The 18,106-nt window shown below is 34.0% G+C and overlaps 1 protein-coding gene across 5 annotated transcripts in view; it reads right to left on the bottom strand.

Annotated features, from left to right (window-relative positions):
• LOC106157268 (unconventional myosin-Ib) overlaps nucleotides 1–18,106 on the bottom strand; it is a 58,342-nt gene that overhangs the window by 19,144 nt on the left and 21,092 nt on the right. For all 5 annotated transcript variants that reach the window (XR_015335439.1, XM_087017404.1, XM_087017406.1 and 2 more), the window contains 10 exons: nucleotides 17,229–17,344; nucleotides 16,527–16,621; nucleotides 16,121–16,225; nucleotides 15,633–15,679; nucleotides 15,230–15,293; nucleotides 13,485–13,498; nucleotides 1,617–1,701; nucleotides 1,027–1,133; nucleotides 445–592; nucleotides 94–212 (listed from right to left, as the gene is read on the bottom strand). Coding sequence is in view for 4 of the 5 variants with exons in the window: in XM_087017404.1 (XP_086873530.1) it covers nucleotides 94–212; nucleotides 445–592; nucleotides 1,027–1,133; nucleotides 1,617–1,701; nucleotides 13,485–13,498; nucleotides 15,230–15,293; nucleotides 15,633–15,679; nucleotides 16,121–16,225; nucleotides 16,527–16,621; nucleotides 17,229–17,344 (900 nt within the window). In the remaining variant the exon portion in view is untranslated. The remainder of the gene's footprint in view (nucleotides 1–93; nucleotides 213–444; nucleotides 593–1,026; nucleotides 1,134–1,616; nucleotides 1,702–13,484; nucleotides 13,499–15,229; nucleotides 15,294–15,632; nucleotides 15,680–16,120; nucleotides 16,226–16,526; nucleotides 16,622–17,228; nucleotides 17,345–18,106) is intronic.

Raw genomic sequence — 18,106 nt, forward strand, 5'->3', positions numbered from 1 at the left:
ATGAAAAGGAGAGAATACAGATTATTTTCTAGTTACAGACGGACATAAATTGAATGTAGAAGCAGAGGGAGGGATTTTTTTAGAACTACTCACCCCTGCCCCACTCAGTCCAACTTTGACCTTGTCACCCCTAGTTTCCACCGTTTTCTCTGTCAACGCTGCTTGTAGCACCTCGTACTGACACTTCAGGAGATCACAGATTTCTTCAACCTCTGAAGTACAGAAATAAACATAAAAAATCCATTGTTAATGTTAAGAAAACTCATTCTGATCACCGCAATGTGATTTGTGTCAGTTGACAATGTCTTGCAACAAAACTCCAAACAATGTTACGCTGTAACACTTTTCATTTAGACTTTATTATAAAAAAAAATTAACTTTCTTTTAGTTTATCTCATAAACATCTCAATGCTCCTTTTGGACAAAACTGGCCGTCTCACTCACCGTAGGACTCTTTCAACTGACACCCATCTGTGCCATCCATATTGCTCTGGCCAACAAACTCTACGTTGCCCAGTTTAAGTACACTTGCCACCAGTTCAAACACACCACAGACTTCCTCAGGACTGAAGCCTATCACCTCCATGGCCCTCTGCCAAAAAAGTTTGAAAAATTTGGTACATATTATTGAAGTGTCAAAATACCAAATTCTATCATCAGGGCTGAAGTCTTTCATTTTCAATTTTCTCTCATAAGATACAGTTACTGTATTGATAATTTTCCAATATTCAAGACATATTAAAGCCAGCTATTAATAGTGACAAAGGAATCATCTGCCTCAGTGATATAGCCTGAAACTGAACTGACATTTTACCTCTGACAGTTTCATACCTTTCCGAGCAAAATAATTTTTAAGTAGTGTACCTTTAAAATCCTTACTGAGATTTCTAAACGTCTGAAATATCAGTCACTGGAATATAAACATCAGCAAAGTTTGTCCATTTTTCATTCATTTTATGAAAATAATATTCCAATGTCAAATTTTTTATCCAGTCTGTGTCTGAAATCTCATTTAATCTACAGTACCTTAGTGACTTGAAAGTCCTGTTTGTCATCAATGGTATCCACCTCAATGGAGCCACTGTGCTTCAGAAAGTTATAACTTTCATAGTTCTTCCTCAACTTTAGAGACTCTGAAAACAGTCAGGAAAATGGGGTGACATTGATGCATTTATCACCGAATAATAATTAGATATAATAGAGGCTATATCATCAGTATCAATTGCTCGTTGAAACTTAATTAAAGATCAAGATACATACTTCAAAGCATAAAAATGATGCTCTGTTCTGCAGTTACCTACACTACAGCCCTCATTGCTTGATCATAGGTTATTTAATATTTACTACAATTTTTCTGAAGATCAATATTTTAACTTCTTAATTACCATCTCAAAGAAATCTTTTATTGTGAGATGCACTATAATTTTGAGAAATACTTAAAGACAACAGTAGTCATAAAATGAAGTGTATATTGATTTTTCGTGGGAATCTTCAGACCACGGAAAACCTCTTTCATAGTATACTCTCACATAGTTCAAACAAAATAACTTCAAGTCACTACAGGTGATCTCTCTCTCTCTCTCTCTCTCTCTCTCTCTCTCTGTTGCTATGCTTACGTAACAAGTTGTTGTCAGCTCCAATCAAGAGTTGGTAAAAAATGTGAAAGCTTCTTTCCCCATCTGCATGGACTGCAACACGAGACTAAAATAAACAAAGAATAATCATGAAATAAAAAAATATAATTATGATACCAATCTTAATTCCAACTGACAGATAAGCTGAATTATTTATGCATAACAAAAATACCATGTTCCATTAAAAATTCTTAGCATACTTAACCTGTTGTAATCAACAACTCATTTGCATTTTTTTTTCACTTAAAACTATTCCAAAATAAATGACCCTTTAAAAAGTGCTATTGTACATTGAAAATACTGGCTCTCAACTTATTGTGGTAAAACATTGTATAATTACAATTTTACTTTAATATTTCTTAGGCAGTTAGTTTTTAAGTTGAAACTAGAGGATCAGAGAGGCGATACCGCCTCCAAATATTGTACCACCAGCTGGAGCAAGCGCATTCGTATAGACCCCCACATACACAAAATAAGGGACACAGCCACCAGTCTTATGCTTGACAAGCTATAAAAATGCAATCAACAAGAATTTTCAAAATACGCAAAAAATATATATAACTTAAAATGGTACAATCAAAGTTAAGTTCATCGTAAGGTAGGTCAAAGGTCAATTTCAAGGTCCCAGTAAATTGCCAATATATGACTTCCTATTCAAGTTCAATAGTAACTACGGACCTATCTCAGCCAGTTTTGGAGATAAAAGGAAAGCAAAATTTGCAAAGTTCAGTTCATGGTGAAAAGTAGGTCAAAGGTCAATTTCAAGGTCACATATAGATTGCCAGTATATGACTTCCTATTCAAGTCCAATAGTAACTACGGACCTATCTCAGCCAGTTTTGGAGATAAAAGGAAACCAAAATTTGCAAAGTTCAGTTCATGGTGAAAAGTAGGTGAAAGGTCAATTTCAAGGTCACAGTAAGATTGCCAGTATATGACTTCCTATTCAAGTCCAATAGAAACTACGGACCTATCTCTGCCAGTTTTGGAGATAAAAGGGAAGCAAAATTTGCAATGTTCAGTTCATGGTGAAAAGTAGGTCAAAGGTCAATTTTAAGGTCACATTTAGATTGCCAGTATATGACTTCCTATTCAAGTTCAATAGTAACTATGGACCTATCTCTGCCAGTTTTGGAGACAAAAGGGAAGCAAAATTTGCAAAGTTCAGTTCATGGTGAAAAGTAGGTCAAAGGTCAATTTTAAGGTCACATTTATATTGCCAGTATATGACTTCCTATTCAAGTTCAATAGTAACTATGGACCTATCTCTGCCAGTTTTGGAGATAAAAGGAAAGCAAAATTTGCAAAGTTCAGTTCATGGTGAAAAGTAGGTCAAAGGTTAATTTTAAGGTCACATTTATATTGCCAGTATATGACTTCCTATTCAACTTCAATAGTAACTATAGACCTATCTCTGCCAGTTTTGGAGATATAAGGGACTAAATGTTATAATTTTGGAGTTACCATAATGTGCCTTAAATTTCGTACAGAAAAAATTAATCAAAATAAAGAAAATGTCATTTTGGTCAAAATTCTTGAAATAGGAGGTGCTCTGAAGTTTCAGAAGTTCAAGTTTGATGAAATAATGTCATTTCTGAACACAAGTTGTCTGCTTTGCCAAGCCTAATGTTTTATTTTTCCAGAGTTCAAAATTTATTATCCATTACCGTACTGCACATTTTGCTTTTACCACCAATATGTCCTTTTTGATACAGCGTAACTCGAAAACCGTATGGAATACAAAAAAACCGAGACCACCTCCAGTATTGGGCTTTACATGCAAAGTTCAGTTCATGGTGAAAAGTAGGTCAAAGGTCAATTTTAAGGTCACATTTATATTGCCAGTATATGACTTCCTATTCAAGTTCAATAGTAACTATGGACCTATCTCTGCCAGTTTTGGAGATAAAAGGGAAGCAAAATTTGCAAAGTTCAGTTCATGGTGAAAAGTAAGTCAAAGGTCAATTTTAAGGTCACATTTAGATTGCCAGTATATGACTTCCTATTCAAGTTCAATAGTAACTACGGACCTATCTCAGCCAGTTTTGGAGATAAAAGGAAAGCAAAATTTGCAAAGTTCAGTTCATGGTGAAAAGTAGGTCAAAGGTCAATTTTATGGTCACATTTAGATTGCCAGTATATGACTTCCTATTCAAGTTCAATAGTAACTACGGACCTATCTCAGCCAGTTTTGGAGATAAAAGGAAAGCAAAATTTGCAAAGTTCAGTTCATGGTGAAAAGTAGGTCAAAGGTCAATTTTAAGGTCACATTTAGATTGCCAGTATATGACTTCCTATTCAAATTCAATAGTAACTATGGACCTATCTCTGACAGTTTTGGAGATAAAAGGGAAGAAAAATTTGCAAAGTTCAGTTCATGGTGAAAAGTAGGTCAAAGGTCAATTTTAAGGTCACATATAGATTGCCAGTATATGACTTCCTATTCAAGTTCAATAGTAACTATGGACCTATCTCTGCCAGTTTTGGAGATAAAAGGGAAGAAAAATTTGCAAAGTTCAGTTCATGGTGAAAAGTAGGTCAAAGGTCAATTTTAAGGTCACATATAGATTGCCAGTATATGACTTCCTATTCAAGTTCAATAGTAACTATGGACCTATCTCTGCCAGTTTTGGAGATAAAAGGGAAGAAAAATTTGCAAAGTTCAGTTCATGGTGAAAAGTAGGTCAAAGGTCAATTTTAAGGTCACATATAGATTGCCAGTATATGACTTCCTATTCAACTTCAATAGTAACTATAGACCTATCTCTGCCAGATTTGGAGATATAAGGGACTAAATGTTATAATTTTGGAGTTACCATAATGTGCCTTAAATTTCGTACAGAAAAAATTAATCAAAATAAAGAAAATGTCATTTTGGTCAAAATTCTTGAAATAGGAGGTGCTCTGAAGTTTCAGAAGTTCAAGTTTGATGAAATAATGTCATTTTTGAACACAAGTTGTCTGCTTTGCCAAGCCTAATGTTTTATTTTTCCAGAGTTCAAAATTTATTATCCATTACCGTACTGCACATTTTGCTTTTACCACCAATATGTCCTTTTTGATACAGCGTAACTCGAAAACCGTATGGAATACAAAAAAACCGAGACCACCTCCAGTATTGGGCTTTACATGCAAAGTTCAGTTCATGGTGAAAAGTAGGTCAAAGGTCAATTTTAAGGTCACATTTATATTGCCAGTATATGACTTCCTATTCAAGTTCAATAGTAACTATGGACCTATCTCTGCCAGTTTCGGAGATAAAAGGGAAGCAAAATTTGCAAAGTTCAGTTCATGGTGAAAAGTAGGTCAAAGGTCAATTTTAAGGTCACATTTAGATTGCCAGTATATGACTTCCTATTCAAGTTCAATAGTAACTATGGACCTATCTCTGCCAGTTTTGGAGATAAAACGGAAGCAAAATTTGCAAAGTTCAGTTCATGGTGAAAAGTAGGTCAAAGGTCAATTTTATGGTCACATTTAGATTGCCAGTATATGACTTCCTATTCAAGTTCAATAGTAACTACGGACCTATCTCAGCCAGTTTTGGAGATAAAAGGAAAGCAAAATTTGCAAAGTTCAGTTCATGGTGAAAAGTAGGTCAAAGGTCAATTTTAAGGTCACATTTAGATTGCCAGTATATGACTTCCTATTCAAATTCAATAGTAACTATGGACCTATCTCTGACAGTTTTGGAGATAAAAGGGAAGAAAAATTTGCAAAGTTCAGTTCATGGTGAAAAGTAGGTCAAAGGTCAATTTTAAGGTCACATATAGATTGCCAGTATATGACTTCCTATTCAAGTTCAATAGTAACTATGGACCTATCTCTGCCAGTTTTGGAGATAAAAGGGAAGAAAAATTTGCAAAGTTCAGTTCATGGTGAAAAGTAGGTCAAAGGTCAATTTTAAGGTCACATATAGATTGCCAGTATATGACTTCCTATTCAACTTCAATAGTAACTATAGACCTATCTCTGCCAGATTTGGAGATATAAGGGACTAAATGTTATAATTTTGGAGTTACCATAATGTGCCTTAAATTTCGTACAGAAAAAATTAATCAAAATAAAGAAAATGTCATTTTGGTCAAAATTCTTGAAATAGGAGGTGCTCTGAAGTTTCAGAAGTTCAAGTTTGATGAAATAATGTCATTTTTGAACACAAGTTGTCTGCTTTGCCAAGCCTAATGTTTTATTTTTCCAGAGTTCAAAATTTATTATCCATTACCGTACTGCACATTTTGCTTTTACCACCAATATGTACTTTTTGATACAGCGTAACTCGAAAACCGTATGGAATACAAAAAAACCGAGACCACCTCCAGTATTGGGCTTTACATGCAAAGTTCAGTTCATGGTGAAAAGTAGGTCAAAGGTCAATTTTAAGGTCACATTTATATTGCCAGTATATGACTTCCTATTCAAGTTCAATAGTAACTATGGACCTATCTCTGCCAGTTTTGGAGATAAAAGGGAAGCAAAATTTGCAAAGTTCAGTTCATGGTGAAAAGTAAGTCAAAGGTCAATTTTAAGGTCACATTTAGATTGCCAGTATATGACTTCCTATTCAAGTTCAATAGTAACTATGGACCTATCTCAGCCAGTTTTGGAGATAAAACGGAAGCAAAATTTGCAAAGTTCAGTTCATGGTGAAAAGTAGGTCAAAGGTCAATTTTATGGTCACATTTAGATTGCCAGTATATGACTTCCTATTCAAGTTCAATAGTAACTACGGACCTATCTCAGCCAGTTTTGGAGATAAAAGGAAAGCAAAATTTGCAAAGTTCAGTTCATGGTGAAAAGTAGGTCAAAGGTCAATTTTAAGGTCACATTTAGATTGCCAGTATATGACTTCCTATTCAAGTTCAATAGTAACTATGGACCTATCTCTGACAGTTTTGGAGATAAAAGGGAAGCAAAATTTGCAAAGTTCAGTTCATGGTGAAAAGTAGGTCAAAGGTCAATTTTAAGGTCACATTTAGATTGCCAGTATATGACTTCCTATTCAAGTTCAATAGTAACTATGGACCTATCTCTGCCAGTTTTGGAGATAAAAGGGAAGAAAAATTTGCAAAGTTCAGTTCATGGTGAAAAGTAGGTCAAAGGTCAATTTTAAGGTCACATATAGATTGCCAGTATATGACTTCCTATTCAAGTTCAATAGTAACTATGGACGTATCTCTTCCAGTTTTGGAGATAAAAGGGAAGAAAAATTTGCAAAGTTCAGTTCATGGTGAAAAGTAGGTCAAAGGTCAATTTTAAGGTCACATATAGATTGCCAGTATATGACTTCCTATTCAAGTTCAATAGTAACTACGGACCTATCTCAGCCAGTTTTGGAGATATAAGGGACTAAATGTTATAATTTTGGAGTTACCATAATGTGCCTTAAATTTCGTACAGAAAAAATTAATTAAAATAAAGAAAATGTCATTTTGGTCAAAATTCTTGAAATAGGAGGTGCTCTGAAGTTTCAGAAGTTCAAATTTGATGAAATAATGTCATTTTTGAACACAAGTTGTCTGCTTTGCCAAGCCTAATGTTTTATTTTTCCAGAGTTCAAAATTTATATAATTCATTTTTTTGAAAATTTTGGCCCATTTGACCTTGAAGTAAAGGTCAAAGGTCAAATCCAAGGGTATATTTGAAATCTACACATATGACTTTTGGAAAGCCGTCTATAGAAATTTTTCCCATAACTCCTTCCGTAGGGTAGATAATTAGCATTTAATTTTGCCATTTTTAGACAAGGGTGCATTGCAATGAGAGCCACACCCAGACCCCAATACCGACAAAGCCCAAATTTTACGTGGAACGAGTTGAGATTATAGGTGACCTAAATCCATGAGATGGGTATGGGGGGCCTTACCGTCTAGGAGGAGAAGCGGTAACGGTAGCCGTCCGGCAGAGCCGGCGGAACGATCCGGATGAGACCGAAACCATGTGTACCGCCAGCGCTAACGCTGGTGGTACAATGAATTAAGTGCTTTGAAAGAACCAATTCAGAATAAAAAAAAAGGATTTAGTTGTCGTTAATACATATGTAGATGATTTCGGAGAATATATAAACTTTGCAACTAATATGTTAAGTTTTTACTTTGACATAAAACTTTAATTTAAAAAATCAATTTCCATTTCACCTACTTATGGAGTGTTAAAATGTTTTATATCTAAAACAAAGAATGTCTAATAATGCAAAAAAAAGAAAAAAATCAAAATGTGTTTCATTAAAAATAAAGAAACAAAATGAAACAAGGCCCTTGTGAGTGTAACTCCTCTTTTTCTTATATTAAAACAACTCCAAACAAAATAAAAGAAGTGTTTTCAACAAAAAGATCTGAATTAATAATCTTACATTTCACCAGTTCAGATTCTACACTTGAGAAAGAGAGAGAAAATGTATAAAAGAATACTTGATTAGTGTGAATGTTTAATATGTCAAAATTAAGATATCACAGAAACACCAAGACCTTTCAAATCTAAAAAAATATATATATTTTAGTTGAAACTCAGCATAAATAATAAAGCATGTAGAACATATTACAATCAATCTATCAAATATCATAATGTTCTCTATTTAAGCACATAGTACTATGGATGAAAAATGTATACTACATGTATATAATTATATAATTCAGCATGGTTGAAAGAGTTTTAACAGTTGGGCTTTGTAGTTGTGAAAGACCATTTACTGCACAAAACCAAGTATTTGTATTTTAATTTCTACAATGCCTATAGCATCATGTTTTGATTTTGGTGAACTCCACCTGAGAAAGCAGACCACAGTTGAAGGCCATTTCAATGTCACTATGAGAAAAGACCTAGACAGAGCTTTGTCAAGGTCACTATAAAAAACAACCTTGAGAGAGCTTCTCTGTCAAGGTCACTGTGAGAAATAAGAGTCCTTCCACAAGAAACTGCCTTTAACATGTAAAAAGTCACTGTGAAAAATGACCTAGATAGATCTCTGTCAAGGTCACTGAAAAATGACCTAGATAGAGCTTCTCTGTCAAGGTCTCAACGAAAAATGGGTCATTTTACATGGAACTGTCTCAAGAGAACCCAAGAGTTACACTTCTAACAATCTGTGGATTACTTCAGTCAAGTTGAATATGATATTTATGGGTATAACTTCTTTGAAAGAATGATCAGATGGGAAGAAAAAAATGCCAGTGAACGGACCAACATCATACTCAAATCATTAAGCCTGAATGGTGATTTGCTATAAATGCCTGCTACCAGTATAATGTGAAAAGTATATGTCTCACTTCGATTTGGTAAAAAGAAAAAGGAACTGTAGAACACGGTGTGCTGCATTGCATTTTTTTTTTTCAAAACTGTTACCCAAAGCTGAACCAATTCATCATTGGTTCTCTTCTAATTTTGGAATAAAAAGGATTGTACCTTCATTTCAACGCTTTTACCAAATCAAAGAGATAATATCAAGATATCATTAAATGCTCCAGTAAAGAATTTCTTCAGCTGCGTTATATATTTAGTTACTATAGCAGTTTCTTCAAAACATTTGCCAAGTTCAGAGATACTTAGTCTTGTACTTAGCCGTGTATCATGAAAATCTGACTCCCATGAAAATCTGACTCCCCCAGTCAAAATTTCATCATGAAAATCTGACTGCCCCCATGAAATTTTGACTCCCCTTTACAAAACTTTATAAATCTTATTTTATTTGAGTACATAACTTTTATCTTGTAGTATGCATAATGGAGGATACATTGACACTTTTTTTTAAATTTTCATGCGAAAATAAGAAAATTAAAAAAATTTTTTCCACCCAATGACTCCTATGAAAAGGCTATGGGAGTCCAAATCCTACAGGTAACTAGAGGATCAGAGAGGCGATACCGCCTCCGGATATTGTACCACCAGCTGGAGTAAGCGCATTCGTATGGACCCCCCCCCCCCTCCTAAAAGGGACACCATCACCAGTCTGGTGTTTGACAAGCTCTATAAGATGCAATCAACAAGAGTTCTCAAAATATGCAAAAAAATATGACTAAAAATGATACAATCAAGCAGATTTTTGAATTGACTTGCATTTTCATACCCTTGATCACTCCTGTATTCTCTAGACAAAAGGCCTATTGGTTTTCCTTGAAATACGTTGTCAATGGTGCATATATGCTGACAAAAGATAAAACCTAGGGGAAACAATGGGGACATCTCTGCTTGATTTAAAGATATGAGAGGCAAGAAAATACGCAAAGCTCAGTTCATGGTGAAAAAGTAGGTCAAAGGTCAATTTCAATATCATAGTATATGAATTTCTATTCAAGTTCAATAGCAACCATGGGCATTTCTTTGCCAATTTTGCAGATTTAAAGGCCAGAAAACATGCAAAAAGCAGTTCATCATAAAAAGTAGGTCAAAGGTCAATTTCAAGGTCACAGATTGCTAGTGTACTTCCTATTCAAGTTCAATAGTAACTATGGACCTATCTCTGTCAGTTTTGAAGATAAAGGTGAACGAAAATTTGCTAAGTTCAGTTCATAGTAAAAAGACGGTCAAAGGTCAATTTTAAGGTCACAGTAAATTGCCAGTATATGACTTCCTATTTAAGTTCAATAGTAACTATGGACCTATCTCTGCCAGTTTTGGAGATAAAAGGGAAAGAAAATCTGCAAAGTTCAATTCATGATGAAAAGTAGGTCAAAGGTCAATTTCAAGATCCCACTTAGATTGCCAGTATATGACTTCCTATTCAAGTTCAATGGTAACTATGGACCTATCTCTGCCAGTTTTGGAGATAAAAGGGAACAAATATTTTCAAAGTTCAGTTCATGGTGAAAAGTAGGTTAAAGGTCAATTTTAAGGTCAAAATAAATTGCCTCTAATGACTTTCTATTCAAATTCAATAGTAACTATGGGCGTATCTTTGCCAGTTTTGGAGATAAAAGGGAACAAAAATTTGCAAAGTTCAGTTCATGGTAAAAAGTAGGTCAAAGGTCAAATTTAAGGTCATAGTAAATTGTCAGTATATGACTTCCTATTCAAGTTCAATAGTGACTATGAACCTATCTCTGTCAGTTTTGGGGATTAAAGGGAACGAAAATTGGCAAAGTTCAATTCATGGTGAAAAGTAGGTCAAAGGTCAATTTTAAGGTCACTGTTAAATTGCCAGTATGTGACTTCCTATTCAAGTTCAATAGTAACTATTGACCTATCTCTGCCAGTTTTGGAGATAAAAGGGAACAATAATTTGCAAAGTTCAGTTCATGGTGAAAAGTAGGTCAAAGGTCAATTTCAAGCTCACATCCAGATTGCAAGTAAATGACTTCCTATTCAACTTAAATAATAACTATTGACCTATCTCGGCCAGTTTTGGAGATATAAGGGACTAAATGTTACAATTCTGAGTTACAATAATGTGCCACCACAAAGTACTTTTTAATACAGCATAACACGAAAACCGTTTGGAATACAAAAAAACGGAGACCACCTCCAGTGTTGGGCTTTACATGCTCTACAAAATGCAAAAAAGAATGGGTCTCTAGCATTAACGGTTCCCGAATTAGAGACAGTTTTCAGTTTTGGCATCTTATGGCCGCTACTCCCAAGAAAATGCACCGATTGACCCCAAATTCATGGAGATGAAAGATGACCTGAAGGGTAACACTTTCCAATAATATTATTGGTTAAGTCTGTGTGGTGTCTGAATAACAGGGCAAATAATTTTTTTTTTTCTTAAAAAATTTCATTTTTTTAAAAATTTTGGCCCGTTTGACCTTGAAATAAAGGTCAAAGGTCAAATCCAAGGGCATATTTGAAATCTACACATATGACTTTTGGAAAGCTGTCTGTAGAAAATTTTCCCATAATTCCTTCCGTAGGGTAGATAATTGGCATTGAATTTTCAAAAATTTTGACAAGGGTGCATTTCAAGGAGCGTCACGCCCAGGTCAATGCACCGACTGAGACAAAAAAACCTGGGGGTTCAAGTTGAGGTTATATGTGACCTAAATCCAAGAGATGGGGACAGGGGTCCTTGCGGTCTAGGAGGAGAAGCGGTAACGGTGACTTGTATCCGGCGCCAGTACGCGGAGCCGGCGGAGCTTACGGAGCCGGACGAGACGGGTCGGGACTAAAACCATGAGTACCGCCAGCGTACACGCTGGTGGTACTAAGGAGCCGGCGGAGCCGGCGGAGCCGGCGGAGCCGGACGAGACGGGTCGGGACTAAAACCATGAGTACCGCCAGCGTACACGCTGGTGGTACTAATAAGATGAATACTTGTTTCAAAAATTATCAATTTTCACCAAAATTTTCATCATCAAACTTTCAAATACTAACAAAATATATACACTCCCAAAACTTCAATATAACAATAAATTATAAGGTGGACAGGACGTACAGTACATTGTAAGAGAGGAAGGGGTTTTAACCATAGAAATAACTGGGGAGAGGGACAACTCTTAGCTCCCCTGTTTCCTGGGATTATGCTTAATGCATTTTAACATTTGATACCTCAATTTTTTAGCTCCAGCCCTTCACAGATACAAAAAAAAAAAAACTTGGAAAGCAAGTATCTCTGGTCTCAGCTTGGTCTGAAGAAATTAATATAGTAACTTAGCAATATGTGTCTGCCTTAAATAAAAAATAAAAGTAAGCAAAAGGAAAGGTTTGCTATAAAACAATAAAGGTTGAAATACCAGCCCCCTAGCCCATGTGAGGACCTTACCTTTTCATGAAGGTCTGTAAAGGGTAGCAAATGCAATAGTTCAAAAAAATTGGCGATTATAGTGTCACTGTTTTTCCTACCACCCTGTGGGTTTGGGTCTACCCCACATCTTCTAGATGGTATGTTATACATAACAAACAGGGTGATATTCAGGGTTGTGCTGGGGTGCTAACAATTAATACAATACAAACACTGGCAAAATATTCAAGAGTTTTTCATCAAAATCTAGCAAGTGACTGAATGGAATGTTGGATAATTAAATATAAATCACACAGTTGAAGTAAATGTAGATGTTGTTCTTGAACTTTCATATTTTTTAAGTGAATCTAATAATGTTTACAAAACGGCCTTATTTCTGATTTCACTTCAGAAGAACACTGATGGTGTTAACTTGGATGACCAAGTATTTGCTAATGCTATACAAATCTACTACAAAAGAATACTTTACTGTCTTATAATTTCTTTAAAAAAAGACGTTTTTTCTGTATTGAGTTTTAACTTCTTAAAAAAAGCAACGGGAAAGAACAATTCAAATGTAAGAGTCATAAATTTGGAAGAAAAACTCTTGAATAGCTCTTGCCATAAAGCAAAACAACACTTCACATCAATGATAATTCCATATAAATACTTCATAATCTATATCATAACAACCTTCAAAGCTTGGAGTTGAAGATAAAATTAATTCTATGAACTGAAGGGGAGAAAAAAGGTTATCCTGATCTCGGAACCTCTGAGAATCGACCTCTGTTAATTTTTTTCTGGTTTCTGGAATAACCAAGCTTTGCTTAAAGCTTATGCGGTGCATGCATTTTATTGTTTTAATTCACAGATAAATATATTTATGGCATTTGCAGCACACAGCAAAGTTTAAATAAATTAATGTATAGATATTCCCAAATAAGGCAAAACATAGCAATACCCAAATGTAGTGATAAGCAATATTCTTTTAAGCATAATACTAAGCACATCCAATTAGGGCAATGAAGCACTGCTGCTGTACCCATATTTGGCATATGTTAAATCAGATTTTACCATATATGGTAAATATTACATCTGTTTTGACTTTATATGGTGAATGTTATTCCTGGGTTGACCATATAAGGTGAATGTTATATTCAGTGAACAAACTCTACAGGGAAAATGTTATACATTCTTACCTTTTCAAGTAAATCTGGATGGAATGAAAAAAGGAAAACAAAATATTAGTTGTTAGTATCCTAACAAACTACATTACATTATCTTCCAAATAAATTACCCACTACAACTAATTACATGTAAATAACTGATAAACATGTTCAGGGCAGTAAACCATAGGTAAAAAAAAAAGGTTCCAAAACAAAAGTGGTATCAGAACTGCCAAGAACATGATTATCAACATAAAAAAAATGCTGCAAAATGTTGTAATCCATTTTTTCCAAGTCAACAGATACTAGGCCTGCCATATCCATTCAATTTGTCTGCAAATATTTTTCGATAACATGCCGAGTAATGGAAATCAGGAATTTTCTCATTTTCATTAACATTATGGTTTTGTATAAGCAGCAGGGTTATACTGAATCTAGAACTTGTATCAATGTCAATAACTTCTCATTTTTATTTATTTATTGATTGATTGATAAATAAATGAATAATTTCATTTTAATGAAGAAAGAAATAATAATAATATACAAGCTTCATTCTATACAGCAGCCAACACATTTCCTCAATCTCCAAGTGGGAAACACAACGGAACCTATGTTTTTTTTTTTTTTCTTTTTCATTTTTATTTTATTTGTGATATCCAGATTAATTATAAACAATTGTTTCTCAAGTTTATATAACAGTGCATGCATAACTCAGAGAGTACATGTTTTATAACAGATTCAGACAGAAAGAAAGAAAGCCATACCATTACACCATGGCAATATATCATGACCCTAGTAATACTTTTAACGACAGTGACAGCATCTACATTAATACTCTGCATGGTGCGAGAATAAGCCATTTAAATGTGTAAAATAACCAAAATATATTTGTTAAATAATGGAAAAAGATAAAGAACAAACCAACAGGTTTGCTTGCAGGCAGTAATCTGGAGAAACGTAGTTTTGGCCTTTCTAGTTTTTATAGTGCTCAAATAAAATGTGAAGAGTCTATGGCAAACTGGTAAATAAAACTTGGAATAAAATGGCATACAACTTAAAGAAAAGCAGCAAATAAAAAATTTAAAGATTGATGTCTCAAAAAAATGTAAGTACAAATTAAAACTGCATCTCAAAGTGATAATAATCCATGTACAATAAAAACTTAAGTAGAATTAATTGGTGTCTTGTGTAAATGCATATTTAACGGCCATGCGCTGACATGCAAAATGAACTGTGCTCTGTGCAGTGATGTTAGTAAAACTTTCAAATTCTATAATTCAAATTATAAAACTGAATTTATAATGGTGTCAGGCAAAGTCAATGCACTTTGAGAACAAATCAATAACAAACAAACAGTTTTGCATACCATGCTTGTGCATCATTGGAATCCAAACTATTACTTAGACTTGTTTCACAGAAAATTGGTCTAAAATTTTAGACTAAAACTTAAGTCAACTTTGAACCAAGACAATCAGAAGTTGTCCAATTAAATGAACAGTTGCACCTGCTTTATAATAAGAAAGTCATTAATAATAACTTAGACTGATATTACTGTATTTAAATCTTATGGATTTTTCTTAAGGCAATGCTATTTAAAACCAACATTTTGTCTTAAAGTTTAGACCAATTTTCAGGCTAAAGTCCTTTTTTGAAAACCAGTTTCATTTCAGGTGACAATCTCAGTCTTCCATGCAAGAGAATATGATCACACAACATCTTTGAAAATGAACTGTATTCCACAGATACTAGAGCTGCAAATAGTATGTCATAGTACTTACAATTTGTGATCAAGCCTCCAATGGGGTCCCCTTTGTAATCAAATTCTATGTCCATATATTTGCCCTAGGTAATATAAATATTAAATGGGATTAGAAATTCTATAAATTCTATTGTTTATCAAATACCATTGTGTTAGAGGAGACAGAAAGACCAAAAGCATAGTGTTGTCTCTCTGGTGGTGTCTTGGGTGTAAATCTTGTGTAAAATTGTAAAAAAATTATAAGCAATCCTTTACAAGTTTTATTCCTTAATATTTCCTTTCATAATTGGAATCTAGAACATATCATATCATATTATTAAAAATCAGATTTTTATTATGAAAAATATTTTCTTAATATCTTCTTTTGGTAAATATTCATATGATAGCCATATGAAAGCTGTACGGTGTAGAGATCCACTTACAAATCTTGAAGAATTGTCATTCTTGTTTGTCTTGGCATTTCCAAATGCTGAAAATAAAAATTTATGTTCAAAGGTGTGGAAACAGTCTTTAATCAATTTTGAAAACAGCCCATTATTAAACCTAAGAGTTACTTTTAATAATAAAAGTAGTAAAACTATTTCTAAAATACCTTTGTTCATTGAGTTATAACTCAAATTTCTGTTTATAAAATTATACAGAAAAGTCAGATTTTTCTTTGCTATGAGATGAGATAAATATTCTCATTTTTGTAAAACTCAAACAAATTTTGTCCCAACGTATTTACAAATTTTCTGCATTTGATGTAAAATTGGATCACCATATAGGGTGATTACCATTATACTGAATTTCAAGCCTGCTTGGTAAGTGCGAATTATATTACATATTATAAAACTGCCACTGTGGGAAATGTCACAACCAAGCAATGCAATTCAAGTGTCACAACTAACACAATCAAACTCTGCCATACCTTCTAAAACGGGGTTTGACTGTAGAAGCTGTTCCTTTACTTTATCTATATCCTGTCCCTTGCCTGACACTGCAGCCACATACTGCATAATCACCTTGCTGGCCTCTGAATGTAGAAATATATATATATATATATATATATATATATATATATATATATATATATATATATATATATATATATATATATATATATATAAGTTTCAAAAAAGCCTCTGAAAATTTATCATGGGACCCACATCCAACCTTGACGAATCTACGGAACCATCAGAATTGAATTAAAAAAGGCAGAATTTGGCTTTCCACAGAAAAAGCTCATTCTGATCCTTGGCAAGATTTCTCAAAATTTTAAAAGTATATATTTTTTATAAATCAAAAAGAAGGAAAGAAAGAAGACAAAGCATCACCTGTCTTTCCAGCCCCACTCTCTCCAGATATTATGATACATTGGTCCAGGTTTTTATCTCTCATAGACCTGTACGCGTCGTCTGCTATGGCGTAACTACGGAGATAAAGATAAACAGATATATACGTATATGTGAATGTACAGCATCAATAGAAATATACTTGTACTTCAAGATTATCACTATTAAAACAGCTAATTGTTTTGTGTACCTGAATTATATTAGAAAATAATTATCAAAACTTGTCTCAGTAAAGCTACAGAAATGACAAGGCATGGAGCCAAAACAGAGTGCACTTTACCACAACTTTCATAATAAAAACATAAATGATAAGTACAATAAAGCAATCAATTGCCTTAAGTTAAATATATTAGCAAAGTACTAGTATATCCAAAGGTGTAGACTACATTTTGTGTTGTAGATTATTATTAAGTTTAACTTTATATATACAAGCTTCAGCATGTATACTTGTTGTATATAGTCAAACACAAGCCATTTGAAGAGAAACTCATTATCAAGCAAATAGTTTACAACAACAGCACCAAAATGAATCTAGCAATTATGAAACTGTTAGGTTGAAAATACTCTCTGCATCATAAAATTGTTTGAAGTAGTGACAGTTACATTGAAGTCTTCTTGTCAATTGGTATTCATATCTTAAATTGACCTAGTTGTGAACTCGACTGTAGAAGTCTCTCTACTCACACATGTGGCGGGAGTTCGTATATGTTTCTACTCTTGTATTCAAATATGACATCATCTGTGTACAGCGGGAGTTTTCTGTACGGGTTCACTGACACGACTACTGTCCCGATGTAGGTCTGAAACAGTGCAAAGGCATATTTAGAAGATAAAGATGCTGAAAATTTAAAATGTTTAGTGTGCAAAAGTGTTGAAAACATTCACAGTGATAAAAGCAAACTGTCTTACATCGAGGATAAAATAAAGCATGATGGGATAGTCTGATGGTGACCATAGCCTTGACCTTTAAATGTTAGAATGAAAATAGAAATAAATGACATCAAGTTAAACTATCAAAGATTTGCTTTCAGTTTAGTGTAGAAACTGACCAGTTTAAAATATCATCACTATAAGTAACATTACTACACAGATCAATTCTCATCAAGGCACCAAGCAATATTTGCCTGTTAACAGACACATCACTGTATAAACTGGAGAAAGGCAATCAATCATTATTCTTCATATGTAGCTAAATTAAATCATCTTCAAGTTAGTTCTATATCCTCGCCTCAGCCTTACAAAATGTAGGCTTTTGTTGGGCTGAAAACGATACGTCATGCCCAGCTTTCACATTAAATGTCAAAAACATCATCGATTTCAACACTGCTGCCTTTTACTCTAGTTTTCAATAATGTAATGGAAATAACACTGTGATCCCTTTCATAACACTGGGAAAAAAAAGAAGAAAAAAAATACCCCAAGATGTGAGTATCATGATAATAACAGCGAAGGCTTCAGGCAGACTAGATTACTGAGGATGAGATCCAGCTGACTGGTTGCCATAGCAACACAAAGTAACACATGGTTACAATGATTCACCTGAGTCCTGTTAAAAGTCATGT

This window comes from Lingula anatina, chromosome 7 (genome assembly GCF_051362555.1).
Source record: "Lingula anatina isolate TDL-2025a chromosome 7, LinAna3.0, whole genome shotgun sequence".
Lineage (NCBI taxonomy): Eukaryota > Metazoa > Brachiopoda > Lingulata > Lingulida > Lingulidae > Lingula > Lingula anatina.